Here is a 14863-nt window from a genome sequence, read left to right on the forward strand (position 1 = left end):
GAGAGAACTGGAGGGAGAACAGACTCCAATCCAGTTGGATTAGTCCTCCTGAAAGATTCCTGAGTAGGACCTGAAGTCCAATATTAATCTATATTGTTATGTGTAGTGGTAAGTTCATTCAGTCTCATTGCTGTATAGTATTCCATTGAATGAATAAACTACAATTCGTGTATCAATCATGAGAAAAAGAAACACTAAAATCCCAAGGGGAGATAAGGGGAGAAATTAAACTCATGGGAGTCTACTTGGTATATGTCCCACAGAGGCCCAAGCCTGGACTTGATGATCTGCTTGAATTCTGGCAATAGTAGGTGTGAAGTCCTGGCTTGGTCTTAACTCTCTGGTGACCCTGGGTAAGCCCCTTTCTGAAGTCTCCTGGGTCCAGTTTTCTTAACTATTAAATAAAACAGTTGAAAAAAATTCTCTCCAATGCACCCTCCCTCTCCTTTTTTTAACTTTAAGAAGACCCTTCACCTGAAATAAGGTCATAGTAAGGTATGGACAAAGTCACAAAAAGTCCAGGGTCTGAATCTTGGAAATGATTGAACTGGTTCGGCCAGTGTGGTGGTGGGACCCACACGGGCCCACCACTATGGGGCAATCATTGTTTTGGGTGTGACAGGGGCTCAAGAAATCTATTGCATAATTACCTGGCTGTGCTCCTTTATGCTGTGTTTCCTCACCTGCTTTGTGCCACACATTGTGCTGGATCTTAGGATAAATGCCTGGGGGATAAGACTGACGTGGTCGCTGACTGCGGGGCTGATTGTGATGAGCCATTTCAGGAGGGGATTGCTATAATAGGGCAATCAGGGAGAGCCTTCCAGACTAAGTGACTTCTTTTGTGGGGGGTGGAGGTACCAGGGATTGAACCCAGAGGTGCTTAATCACTGAGCGACATTCCCAGCCCTTTTTATTTTTTTATTTTAATTTTGAGACAAGTTCTCACTAAGCTGATTAGGGCCTAGCTAAATTGCTGAGGCTGGTCTTGGACTTGTGATCCTCCTGACTTAGCCTCCCAGGCTCCTAACTCACTGGGTTTACAGGTGTGCATCACCACACCCAGACTGAGTAAGTGACTTTTAAGCAGCAATCTGAGGGATGCTTTGGAGTTGGCCAGCACAAAGGAATATATGGAGACAGCATTACAGATTTTGAAAGCTAAAGTCCTGAAAGGGGACATGATTTGCCCATGGTGACCAAAGAGAATTTTGTCATAACTGTTAGTAGAATCCAGTGGACTGCTAGACCCTTAGAAGAAGGAGCCCAGCACTTAACCAAGAGATCAATGTTAACATTTACAGTAACAGGAGGGTCAGCCATCCATCATGCCTTTTGATGTTGAGCAGGAAGAAAAACTATTGCCTCAATGATAGTCCTGCCTGAATCTAATCATGGAGAAACATCAGACAAGGTCAAATGAAGGACATTTCTGAAAAAATATTTGGTCTGTGACTTCTAAGCACATCAGCCCCAGGGAAAACAAAGACAGACTGAGGAATTGTCTCCAATTCAAGTAGATTAAGGAGACAGGGCTGCACAGGCATGACGGGCTGTTGGCACAAACTGAAGGTGAGCTATTGGTTAGATGGTGATACTCAGCAACATTGTATTTCCTAAATTCAGTCATTATACTGTGGCTATGTAAAACCTTTCTTTGTTCTAGAAATTCTGAGCAAAGTACTTAGGGACAAAGGAGCATATGTCTGCAACTTCCTCCCGAGCGGGTCAGAAAATGGAGACAAAACAAATTTGACAAGATACAAATGACTAGTGAATTTGGATGAAAGATACACAGTTGTTTGTACTATTTTAAACTTTTCTGTTGAGTTTGAACTTTTTTCAAAAACAAATATTATAAGTAAATAATGAGAGGCACCATGTTGTCACTGGCCCAGTCTTAGTGACCAGCAGCTCCCCAACCCATTTGTACACAGAGCCCTACTGAGTAATAATATCTCATTGCCCTCTCTTGTGGGGAACAGAGTACCTCTTCTGTGTTGGGGACATTGACGATCTTCTTAGACTGTGCGACATGGCCCACGACGCCCATGTCCAACGGAAAGACGATCTCGGAATCGGGCATCACAAGGCATTCCTCAAAGACAGCATCCTTGTGGACACTGAAGAGTCGGGTGGCTAGCTCTCCGATGCCATTGCGCGCCCTGTACATGAACAGGCTCATACGGTCTGCCTGCAGGAGGAAGCACAGCCTCTTCATGACATTAAAGGTACACTTCTCAGCCTGTAAATTCTCCTGAAGGTCCCTCAGGAGATCAAAGATGATTTCACTCTCTTCCACGCTGCTCAGCTGGTGGTAGTTGCTAAAGTCCACGGCTGCCTCCCTTGGCCCGAGGAGGTCTGAGATGACCTTGGCCCGGTAATGGAGGTCGTAGTACTGTTTGGCAAAGCCAATATTCGAGTCCAGGAACTTCTCCACCTCCTCTGCTGTCACCTCACCCATGGCTGGGAATCCTTTTTGCTACTTCTGTGGAGGCGCTGAGACTGAGGCCTTCTGAGGGCAGTTTTGCAGTCTGTGGCAAGCTGAGTTAGAATGTACCCTGCTCCAATCTGGACTTCTCTGGGTCTTGCATGTAAATCTCACTGAGAAAGAAAGCCACATAGGAGTGGGAGCGAGCTTGGGAGATTAAGTCATTAATATTTCCCAAGAACTAGGATTATGGGGATCAGTGTGTTCCAGATGCTGCTGGGCCCAGGGTGGGAGGTGAGAGTTCCCTTTTCACCTTGGTCTGCTGAGAACGGAGAAGAGATTTCTGCACAGAGGAGGAGGTGGACTTCAACACCACTCAAGCAGAGGTCACAATAGGCCTCACAGGAACAACCTAGCCTGTTATCTGTGCACGTGTTCTTCTGTCCTTTATGGTGGTTTCCTTCAACTTTTGACATAAAAGCCTAACGCTGTTTAGGAGATTTGTTTGGCTTCTCAGGGAGAATCATCAGCTTTAACAACCCTTTCCACATTCCTCCAGGGCAGAAATGACTGGAAGGGGAGATGACACCCACCAGCCTCCTCTGCTCCTCCTGGCCCCCGCCCTTCAGTTCCCCCTTGCCCAAAGCCTCTTCAGTATTTGCCTTCGCTCTGCCCAGTTGCCACTCAGACTGCTTCCTTTGTATTCATTACAGGTCTGGCACCCGTGGGGCCTGATTTCACAATCTCTGCACAAAAGTTTTTCTCAGTTTTAGATTTCAATGATTCTAATTCTATCATTCTAACGGCCCTTAGAGAAACAACACACTTTTCGTAGCTCTTCTTTTATTACAAAAGTATACATGTTCTCTATAGAAAATAACACAAAAAAGGTAATTAAAAACCATCCGTAATCCTTCTACTCAGACATAATCTGTCCTTTCAATAGAGGTCTACCTTAAAAAAATCTGTTTCCCTTCATTCCATTTGGCCTTTCTCTGGCTCCACCCTCTACCTTCTTGGGTTGTCTATCAGAAATGCACATTATGGTCCACAGACTATTAACTCCAGTGAATCTCAAAACACCAGAATCCTCCTTGAAGTGCCCCTCCTGTACACCAGGAAGGTGGAAAAGAGCACTTTTTCTCTGGATGAAACTTACTTTCCCTTCCTTAATGTTTCTACATTGTAACCACTGTGGAATGCATGTTCATAAACAGTGGCTGGCACTTTGAACTTTGTAAATGAACTTTATTGGAAAGTAGATTACTTCCTTTGTTGTAGAGTATAATAAATTCTTGGGGCACTGGACCCATTTAGCACTGTGTACAAAGGTGTTCACCTGACCCATGGTAAATATTATGACTTCAAATACTGCAGATTAGTTTTGTGAGACTTCAAATTCAAATTTATGTCTGTGATATTCATCTATATTGTTATACGTAGCAGTAAGTTCATGCATTCTCATTGCTGTATAGTATTCCATTGAATGAATAAACTACAATTTATTTACCCCATCAGAACAAAAACTCCAAACTCTCCTACCACAAGGAACCTGAGCACTCTGTTCAAATGCTCCTTCCTACTTCTCTTAAAAAAGTTTGAGAATACATATGCATACCAGACTCTAATATGCTTTTTGGCCCCTTTACAAAATACGAACATCTTTCAAAGGTATCTCCCTTTCATTCTGGTGACTACAGAGCATTCCTCTGTATGGAGGGACCATAATGCCACAGTACCACCCTCTACAGAAGGGCTTCTCAATCTTGGCACTATTGACACTTTGTGTCCCATAAATCTTTGTTGTGGGAGGCAGTCCTGGACACAGAATGCTTACCTTGGCCTCTACCTGCTCGAGACCAATATCATTCCCGGAAGTTGTGACAACTCAAATACCTATAGACATTTTTAAATGCCCTCCCTGGAAGTAAAACCACTCCAGTTGAGAACTGTTGTCCCTTAGTTAGATATTTGGGTTGTTTCTGATTTTCTAGCATTATGAACAATGTTGTAATGAACTTTTTTATATTTCTTAGTAAAATGATTTACTATTTTCTAATTTTTTTTTTTCATTCCTTTTGAGTTTTGCATCTTCCTTCTTTCTGTGCTCTCCACTTGCCCCCTACCACCCTGTCCAAATGCATTACCTCCATGGATTCTCCTTTGATGCCCCAAGTAAACTCCTTCCCTATTTGGAACCCCCGACTTTAGTTTCTTTTCCTTTAATGGAAATTTCTACATTCTAGGTTGTATTATTTCTGCATATCTGTACCTTCATCAAGTTTCCTGAGTATAGGAGTAAAAATTTACTCATCTATTACTTTGTTTTTCAGGAGGCAGTCGCACTTCTTCAAGGAATCTGGGGTGGGGCTGGAAATGGGTGTGTGGGGGTCTATAGGGTGGGCAGGGCTCTAAAGCAGGAGGCCCCAAAGGTGGGTAAGTGCAGGGGTGAGGGCCAGACTAGGGGACTGCCTGGGGTGGGTGTCCCGTCCACATTGCACAGCTCAGTGTTGCAAAAGACGCTGGCCGAGTCTGGCCACATCAGAGTGCTCACTCTTGCTGGTGAGGATTTGGTCACCGTGGAGTCTCCCAGGAAGGGGCGCATGATCTCTCAGGAGTGAACTGTAGTCTTTCACATGGTTTCAAAGGCATTGCAGTTGGTGATGGTGACACAACTGGACACACCCGTGGGTTGGTGACAGGTGTAGCATCAAAAGGTCATTGCAAGCTCCCCACAGGCAGCCAGAGTCAATGCTGGTAGCACCAGCCAGGTTCTTTGTGTGATCCCCAGGAGCCCTGGGCTTGCCTGGTGGGGTTGCCAAGTGTAGTGGTCCCACCAGTCATCTGCAGATTAGTGGGGTCTCTATTACTTTTTTTTTTTTTTTTTTTTTTGATAGGATCTTGCTATGCTCCTCAGGCTAGCCTTGAACTCCTGGGTTTAAGAGATCCTTCTGCCTCAGGCTCCTGTCTACTGGGTCTCCAGTCATGCACCATCACGTTTAGATGATGCTAAAAAATCTCTTAGAGAACCCAGCCCATTGTGTACCCATTATGCTGATCTCTGTCAGGAATATACAGAACCATTTTACAGGAAAATACACTTATACCTCTTTTTTTTTTTCAGTGTGCCAAAATACAGAAGGCAAAACTTGCAAAGCCTGGTCCTCCAGGGTGGGTTTGAGATGGTGAAACCTTTAAGAGGTGAGGTCTTATAGAAGGTGATTAGGTCAAGGGGGTTCTGCCCTCCTGGATGGATTAATGCTGGAGGGAGGTTTCCTGGGGCTGGCTAGTTCTGGGAGAATGGGTTGTTATGAGCAAGCCTGGCACTGCTCCTGAATCCCTCTTCTGCACTCCCTTGCCACTCCTGCACGAGATTCCTTGTGTGATACTGTCACACGTGATTTCTTCATCAGAGCCAAGTCAATTCTAGTGCCATTAATGCCATGCCTTTGGATCTCCAGAAATGTGAGTTAAATGAACCTTTTTTCTTTATAAATTACCCAGTGATTTGTGTGTGTGTGTGTGTGTGTGTGTGTGTGTGTGTACTGGGGATGAAGAACCCAGGGGCACTTTATCACTAAGTCACAACCCCTTTTCATTTTTTATTTTGAGACAGGGTCTTGCTGAGTTGCTTAGGGCCTCACTAAGTTGCTGGGGCTGGCTTTGAACTTGTGATTCTCCTGCCTCAGGCTCCCCAGTTGCTGGGATTCCAGGCATGCACTACTGCACCTGGCCAGGTTTTTTGCTATAGCAACATAAAACAAACTAAAACAGGGGGGTACAAATATGCTGACATTTGCAGTGGGTTACCTCCTTAAATATCTATGAAATGGGTCTTCTTTTTTTTTTTTTTTTCAGAGAAAAAACTAGAAAGCTGATGATTCTTTCATTAGAAACAGGGGCTACTAGTAACATTAGGAGAGCTACTTTGTGTAATCCAGTTTAGAAAAGAGAATTAGTACTAGGAAAAGTAATACAGGATTGTAGTTTTCTGACTCATTCTTTGACCCTGAGAAAGTCCTGTCCCTTCTGAAGCCTTCTATTTCCTTCTCAATAGAACAAGGGAGTTGAAGACTTCATCTCCAGCATTCCAGGCCCACGACTCCAGGAGGGCTGAGGGAAGGAGGACCCATCCGGAGCAACTGCCCTCTGCGTCCTTGACCTACAAACCATGGGAAAGGACTCTCCTGGAGTAGTGGCTAGTATGATTTATTTAGAACGATCCCCATTCCAGAATCCAAATTTCACAGAAGAGGAAACTGAAAAGTTTTGAAAAGTTAGATGACTCAAACCACAGGTGTTTTAAACATTTAAAAAAATTGAGATGTAAATTAAATAACATTATATTCACCATTTAAAGTGTACAAGTCAGTGTTTCTTTTAGCATATTTGTTATGTTGTGCAGCATCACGTTAATTACAGAACATTTACATTAACCCACAAAAAAACCTCCTGTCTGTTAGCAGTCTGTTCCCAATCCCCTCTGCCCAGCCCCTGGCAACCACTATTCTATCCTAGACATTTTCTATAAATATAATTATACAACATGTGGCCTTCTGTGTCTGATTTTGTTCACTTAGCATAATGTTTTCAAGGTCCATACACATTGTAATATGTGTCAGTATTTCATTCCTTTTTTTATAGCTGAATAATACTTCATTTGTACAGATATATCACAATTTGTTTATTCATTCATCAGTTCACAGACATTTAGGTTGTTTCCACTTTGGGGCTTTAGTGAACATTTGTGTGTAAGTCTTCGTGTGGACATGTTTGCAGTTCTCTTGAACATATACTCAGGAGTGGAATTGCTGAGTCCACAGGTAATTTAAAAAATTTTTTTATTTGTTCTTTTTAGATATACATGACAGTACAGTATATTTTGACATATTATACATACATGGAATATAAGTCCCCATTCTTGTGGTTGTACATGATGTGGAGTTACACGGGTCATGTATTTATATATGAACAGAGGAAAGTTACGTCAAATTGATTCTACTGTCTTTCCTAGTCCCATTCCTTCTCCATTCCCTTCATTCCCCTTTGTCTAATCCAATGAACTTCTATTCCCCTCCCCTCATTGTGTGTTAGTATCCACATGTCAGAGAGAACATTCCACCTTTGGTTTTTTGGGATTGGCTTATTTCATGCAGTGTGATAGTCTTCAGTTCTATTCATTTATTGGCAAATGCCATAATTTCATTCTTCTTTATGATTGAGTAATAGTCCAATGTGTATATATACCAGATTTTCTTTATCCATTCATCCCACAGGTGATTTTTTTAAGAGTCCAAATTTAGCTGTAAATAAGACAGAATAGAAGAAAAGAACAGGACCAAGCGAGGAACTAATGGGTCAAGAAGAGGTTCTTGGTGAGGTGCCAATTTGGAAAGAATAGAACTCTGAAATTGAGGACCTGCGTGAATGTGAATGGACTGGTGGGCATATTAGTGGCCACAAAATTGCAGTGTTGGGTGTAAAGTTCTCTACGGGTTACCTAGGAGATAATTTATATGAATAACAAAGATATACAAAGATATCACTTCTGCCAACAGCAATGGTGAAGAAACTGTGGGGGGGCGTTCAATTAGAAGGAAACTCTAAAAAGCTATTGAAAGTGGGGGTAAGATGCCAATTTGTTCAGGAAGGTTTTAGAGAGCAGCATAAGCTATCAGGACAGAGGTATAGGTTATTATAAGAATGCAGCACCCAGAGTTCTTAAGAGATGGAGTTTAGAGTTAAACCAGGGACTGAGTCTGGGTCTGACATCTGCTAGCTGTGTAAATTATTCAAATTTTCCTGGCCCTCACTTTGCTTATCTGCAAAATTAGACTTACTTTACATGGATATTATGAAGATTAAATGAGATAATACAATGTATAATACAAAGTTATACACCTGGCAAATATTAAGTTGAACCCTATAACACTGCAATGACTATATTTATCCTACCCAAAAGGCCATTTTATATAGTTTAATTTAATGTAGGTATTCAATCGTTACTAGTTATTTTCACTATAAAAGATCTGGATTACTTTATAGGTGATAAGCACCATGCTTATGTAAGAGAAGAACATGGTAAAGAGGATTTTAAACAATCGTCCAAAGATAAATCTGAGGCTAGAAGTCAGCAAGTAGGTGAACACAAGAGAGAGAGATGAAACAGTATAGAAGCAAGATCCAGAACGTGGAAGACCCGCTGACTAACTGGGAGAGGGAGGCATGAGAACCAGTGATGCAAACTTGAGAATCTATGTGCATTGGACCTTTGTCAGAAACTCAGCACTGAGTCTCCTGCTTCAGGACATTTCACTAGCATTAAATCCTGATTTAGCCTCTACTTCCTGATAGAAGACCTTTCTCCTCCACGGCTTGCCCAGTTCCTCCTCCTCTGTGAAGCAAAAGAAGACTGTTTCCCTCCTGGGTCAGCTAGTCCTTACAACTTCCAGAATAGCCTATTGGTCTCCACCCTCTTTTTATACATACCATGGTTCACTCCCATATTACATTCATTCTTACCCTTGACCTTGAGTTGATGTCAATCAACTGACTTAGTGACTTTATTCAGTTGGGTAGGTTTCCTGTTGGGTCTATATATGTAGAGCTTGAGTGGTTTGCAAAATTCTCTTTATTTTACCTTGAGAGTCTAACTGGGGTCCATGGTTCAGGCCTGTAAAAGTTTGTTCTTATGTGAATTTTAACCTATATACACTTTTTTAAAGCTCAGCGTTTTAAAGGAATCTATTAGTAAAACATTGGAAAATTTAAGTGTGTTTTAGTCTGTTTTCTGTTACTATAACAAAATTCCTGAGGATGAAACTAATCATGGTGGCACAAACCTGTAATTTCAGTTACTCAGAAGGCTGAGATAGGAGGATTGAAAGTTCAAGAGAAGCCTGGGCAGCTTATCAAGACCCTGTCCCCAAATTTTAAAAAATAGGGCAGGGATGGACATGTAGTTCAAAGGTAGAACAACTCTAGGTTCAATCCCAAGTACTGCAAATACAAAGAACCCAAAGCAAAAAATAAAAACAAAAGCAAACAAAACCCCTGATGTTGGGAAACTTATAAAGATGTTTATTTAGCTCATAGTCTGAAGACCCAGGAGTATGGTTCCAGCATCTGCTCAGCTGCTGAGGACATTTTGGCTAATGACAGTGTAGTGACATGTGTGAGAAGGATAGATCACATGACCAGACAGGAAGCCATAAGGATTCAGGGACCTGGTTTTCTCTTTTTATAATAATCAGCTATCTTAGAGCATCTCAAGATCCACATTAATCCATTCCAAGGGCAGTGCTCCCAGTGACCTAATTTCCTTCCACTAGACCCATCTCTCTCTCTTTTTTAAATGAATGAATAATTTTTATTGAAACTCAAAGGTTCTCTTTAATCTTTAAGGGTTTCAACAGAAAAAAAAAATCATTCACAGGAAAGAACAAATCCAAACATGGATAATCAAATTCTCATGCAATTGCAATAAGTGAATGTAAATGAACTAAGCATTTTATCATAACCTTTCTTTAATCACTTGAAAAAGGAAATTTACATGTGTGAGAAAATATATTCAAAACTTAATGAAAACACAATTCTCTTAAGTCTCATGAACTTATTTTTTAAAGGATGCATAATGCACTTGAAATGATTACAGGACTTAAGCTGATTCCTTTTTTTTTTTTTTCTCCAAACTGTTTTAACATCAGTTTAACCCCCATGCATGGTACCCAAAAAGAACACAACTATGGATTAGAAAGATCACTTAGGTTAAAATGAGGAATTCAGCACTAAAATTAAGAAAAGTTTAGGCCTATCTCTTAAAAGTTCCATTACCTCAACCCCCCCACATTGGGGACCAAGCTTCCAGCACATGAACTTTCTGGGGACACATTCAAACCATACCCAAACCATAGCAGGGTGATCCTGAAAAGTCATGTATAATTAGGTCTTAAATACATGTGTTTTGACAACAGTAGCAGAAACACAACGGACAGAAGGGGATGCTTAGGCCTTGGAACCAGAGACAGTTGAGTTTGAATTCTTTTCCTATAATTTTCAAACTTTGATTTGGAGTAAATTATTAATTTCTGGGCTCATTCTATTCATTTGCAAGTTGTGGGGAACAATGATATTTATAGAACTGTTGTGAGGACTATGTATTGAACCTTGTTGACGGCTGGTTACCAATAAATGTAGCAAGTTAATAATGCTAATGTAAGCTAAGTGTGAGGCAGTAATAACTTGGTAGACAGCAAAAGTAATGCAGCTATATCTATTTCCCTATTCTTTTTAAAACTCAAAACTTTTATTATCTTTTCTCTTTATAAAGTAATACATCTTTGTGTTGTAGAAAATTGAGAAAATACAGGTAAACAAAAATAACATAATAGTTACAACCCAGAGAAATATCTTGCTATACATCCTTCTTTTCAAATCATATAATTTTTAAACAAAATTGTGGTGTGCATCACATCTTTTGTTTGTTTAGCAATACATAAACATCTTTCTGTACCATTAAATGTTCTTTTTCATCAGTTGACTTTTTTACTTTTTTTTTTTTTTTTATGTAGGGGATTGAACCCAGGGGCATTTACCACTGAGCTAGATCCTCATCCCTTTTAATGTTTTATTTTGAGACAGGATCTCATTAAGTTGCTGCACCTGGCCTGGAACTTTTGATTCTCCTGTCTTGCCTCCTAAATTGCTGGGATTACAGGTGTGTGCCACCATATCCAGTTTACCAATTGATTTATCATAATCTTTCACTGGGTAGCTGTACCATAATTTATTCAACACATTTACAACTATTATTTAGACTGCTTCTAAATTTTTCTTCTGTTTCTTAAATAAATATTTGTGTAGTTAAATCTTTGTAAACTTGTTTATTTTCTTCTTAATCAAAACTTGACCAGAAAGATAGAACAATTACTCGTTAAGATTTGACTGGACCATCCAAAAATCTGAGTTTATATAAAGAAATCCTGAGTAGGTTAATACAAAGATCATATTTCATTTTGAGTGACCATCTCCCACAGCTTTTAACCCACGTTTCTGAAAGAAAAGATCTGGATGCTAGGGTTCGCCATCTCCAACAAATGTCAAATAGCAGATCATTTTCTGTACCTAAATATTTATAACAAAAGTAATCTGTGCTCCCTTCACCCTAGATGTAAGAGTCACATTTCTTTTCTTTCTCCAAGTCAAATTTTATACGCTCCAATAACCCACACCACGATGCTGGCAGGACATGTGATTCCAATGATTATTATGACTGATGGTTCACCCCAGGTCATGTGAAGACCTGCTGGTCTAATTTAGTCCACCCCATAAAAGCTCTCTGGCCTTTAGTCAACTCTGCTACCTCAAATATGCCCCCCATTCAAGCTGATGTGGCCAGGAGCAGTACTGTTCTTAGTTGGGGGTCAGAGGTTCTTTCTGTGGCTAGGACTTCCTACCCCAGACTTCCAACAGCCACTTGTGCAGGAGGCCCTCATACCTTTCCAGGAGAGGGAGAAGGGCCTTTTCACTCAGTTCCCTTTTCAGTCTTGGGGAGGCTTCCAAAAATCTTCTCTCTCCCTAGTTATTTGGCCCTTCATTATCTTCCATTCTGGAACAATTTGACCTAATTTCCCTTCAAGACCAATAGTGAGAATGGTTGCTTTCTGCCCTGCCACACAGTAGAAACAAGTTATCATGATGGTGAGAGATGGAACAAAAGAAAAATACGTGTAAATGCAAAGCACTATTTGTAATATTAGAAGAACAGGGCTGAGGCTGGGGCTTAGTGGTAGAGCACTTGCCTAGCATGTGTGATGCCCTGGGTATGATCCTCAGCACCTCGAAAAATATAATAGTAACAATTATAAATTGAAAGAATCTAAGCAACACAAAAGTCTATCAATGACTAAATAAATGACAATATACCCAACAAAGGACAAAGCTACTACAATCTACTTAAAGATCTTAATTGGTTTTATTTTCATTTCTAGAATTGGGCAATACATCACTCCATAAAATAGAATAAATATTCCGATGGAGTAATGTCCACACCTCAGCTGTGCCAGGGTAGCAGCTTAGGTTGCTGAAGGGCCAAAAAATGTGCCCAGAGATAGCATGCTAGAATTATTAGGGAATGCTTACAAGAGATCAGTGACTGCTCTAAGGAGAGTTCATTGTGTTAGGCTGAACAGATAGCACCTTCTTTCCTCAAGGTGCTTAACCAAGCAGACCTCCTTTCCTTCATGGTGTTTGTTCAATGGCAGCAGGCAGGATAAGTGACATGTATCCTTCCCACAGTGTCCTCAGTTCCACAGCAGTCACCACTGAAAGAGGGGGTTTATGTGTTCGGCTGAAGAAGCAGTGACATCATCTGCATTAGCTTGCTTAGTTTGTTTAATTTGTATGAGCGAACTTTGCTCTTTGAATCCCAAAGAGCAGCAGTCTTGGTTTATATCAAGAAAATAACTTTCTCCACAAAGCAGATTGATTTCCAAAGTTACTTTTGTAGTACTGGAAATTGAACCTAAGGGCACTCTACCACTGAGCTACATTCCCAGGCCTTTTAATATATTCTTTTTTGTTTTGAAACAGGATCTTGCTCACTGGTTAACATCAGATTACTTTCGGTTAGTTTTTGTTAAGGATTAAAATATTGAAGGATATGTAAGTTAAAACAGAGATAGGTCCATTGTCATGCCAATGGGACTGTTTGAGAAATTTGGTTGTCTCATTCTCCTGATTTCTTAGGTCAGATAAGAACTTATTTTTTTGTTTCATGATATGGAACTTCAGTATGGGTGACTCCATTTTGATTTTTAGTCTGGTCCATTGGACCCAGTGCAGGATCTTAGTCTAAAACAATGGCATCCCATAATTTTTATTTAAAACATCCAAACAATGGGATACAATGGGAGTTGCTGTGGTCAAAGATGGCCAAAATATTTTCCATCCTATGTGTCCCTTATACAATGTACTTTCAACATTTCTTTCATTGAGACTTGAAATATATTTCCTTCCCCTTGAAATTGCAAAGGATTTTATCACTTTAAACCAATAGACTGCAATAGAAATGATGCTGTATGACTTTTGAGGTTAGGTCATAAAAAGCTGTATAGTGATCTCCTTACTTGCAGGGACACTGGTTCTTGAAGTCTTTAGCTGGCACATCAGCACAGACTGCCCCGAAACTGCTGTGGTGTGAGGAAGTGAACACTGGTCCATAGCAAGACACAGGAGAGACCCTGAGACTCCATGAAGGCAAAGAGCTGAACCCCTATTCTACCCTAATTCTAGCTACTCTCTAGAGTTAGCCCACCAGAAGCTACCAGGGAGACCTTACCAAATTCCTGATGTTTAAAAAATTGTTTTATTCTTCTAAGTTGTGGAGTGATTTATTAAGCAATATAGTTAAAAGGAAGCTGTCTATACCCTGATATAGAACAATCTTAAAGGTACAATATTATGTTTTTAAGTACAAATTAGTGTCCACCACTTTTATTTTAAAAATACTTGTGTAGTCTTATACATGCATAGAACATTGGTTGGATGATTTCAGGCGTACTCCTGGAGAAGGGCTTTTAAAATATATGACTGCTTGAACTCGCTACCTGTCATAATATCTGGAGATGGGACCCAAACACTGGTATCTTTTAGAAAACCCTGCAAGAGAGTGTAACATGCAGCTGTAATTGAGAACTGATGGCATAAAATGAATGTGGAAGGGAACATAGGAAACGGGCTGTGTACTGGAGAAAGGTACCCTAGGGTAAGAATGGATGGGGTCTGAGGAAGATTTCTCTTTTCACTGTAAATTCTTTGATTTATTTTTTCTTTTGTGCTGGGCATCAAACCCAGGGCCTTGTGCATGCTAAGCATATGCTCTATTATTTAACTAAATCCCCAACAGCCTCTTGCTGTTTTGAATTTATTTTTTAAAATTTACTTACTTGACTTTTTGTCAACTATTTTTAAGAATAATGAAATGGAATAAAAAACAAAAAACAGTACAACATCTACAGCAGTGACAATGAATCCTGAAGAGCAAAATCAGGAATAACCCATTAAATTATGGGAGTCATGAGGAAGTGGCCTGTCCCACCTGGGAAAAATTGGTGGTCAAGAAGTGCTGAGATGGTGGATTCTAATATGGTCCCTAACCTGAAATGACTTCTTTGATGACCCATAATTCCCCCAGTTAATACATCATTAATTATTCTTTGGTGAAGCTGTTTGGAACAGAGTAATAGCTATAATATTTGGCCCTTGGGCTGCTGACCACCCTTATAAACCCTGAGACTAATGGTAGGGGTGAAAAAATCTAGGGGCTGGCTGGTAGGCTGGTGACCTGCTATTATCAAGGGAAAGCAGATTATTAGCCAGCTCTCCATCAGAGGGAGTTGGCTGTCTTTTTCTCCCTTTAATTGCTGTAGAGTT

At 40.5% G+C, this 14863-nt stretch overlaps 1 protein-coding gene across 1 annotated transcript in view; it reads right to left on the reverse strand.

Annotated features, from left to right (window-relative positions):
- Pde6a (phosphodiesterase 6A) overlaps positions 1-2464 on the reverse strand; it is a 77929-nt gene extending 75465 nt beyond the window's left edge. The window contains 1 exon segment of the mRNA XM_047555906.1: positions 1991-2464. Within this exon segment, the coding sequence (XP_047411862.1) occupies positions 1991-2464 (474 nt within the window).
- Between the last annotated feature and the right edge of the window lie 12399 nt (positions 2465-14863).

The sequence above is a fragment of the Sciurus carolinensis genome, chromosome 6 (genome assembly GCF_902686445.1).
Source record: "Sciurus carolinensis chromosome 6, mSciCar1.2, whole genome shotgun sequence".
In the NCBI taxonomy this organism is placed as follows: Eukaryota; Metazoa; Chordata; class Mammalia; order Rodentia; family Sciuridae; genus Sciurus; species Sciurus carolinensis.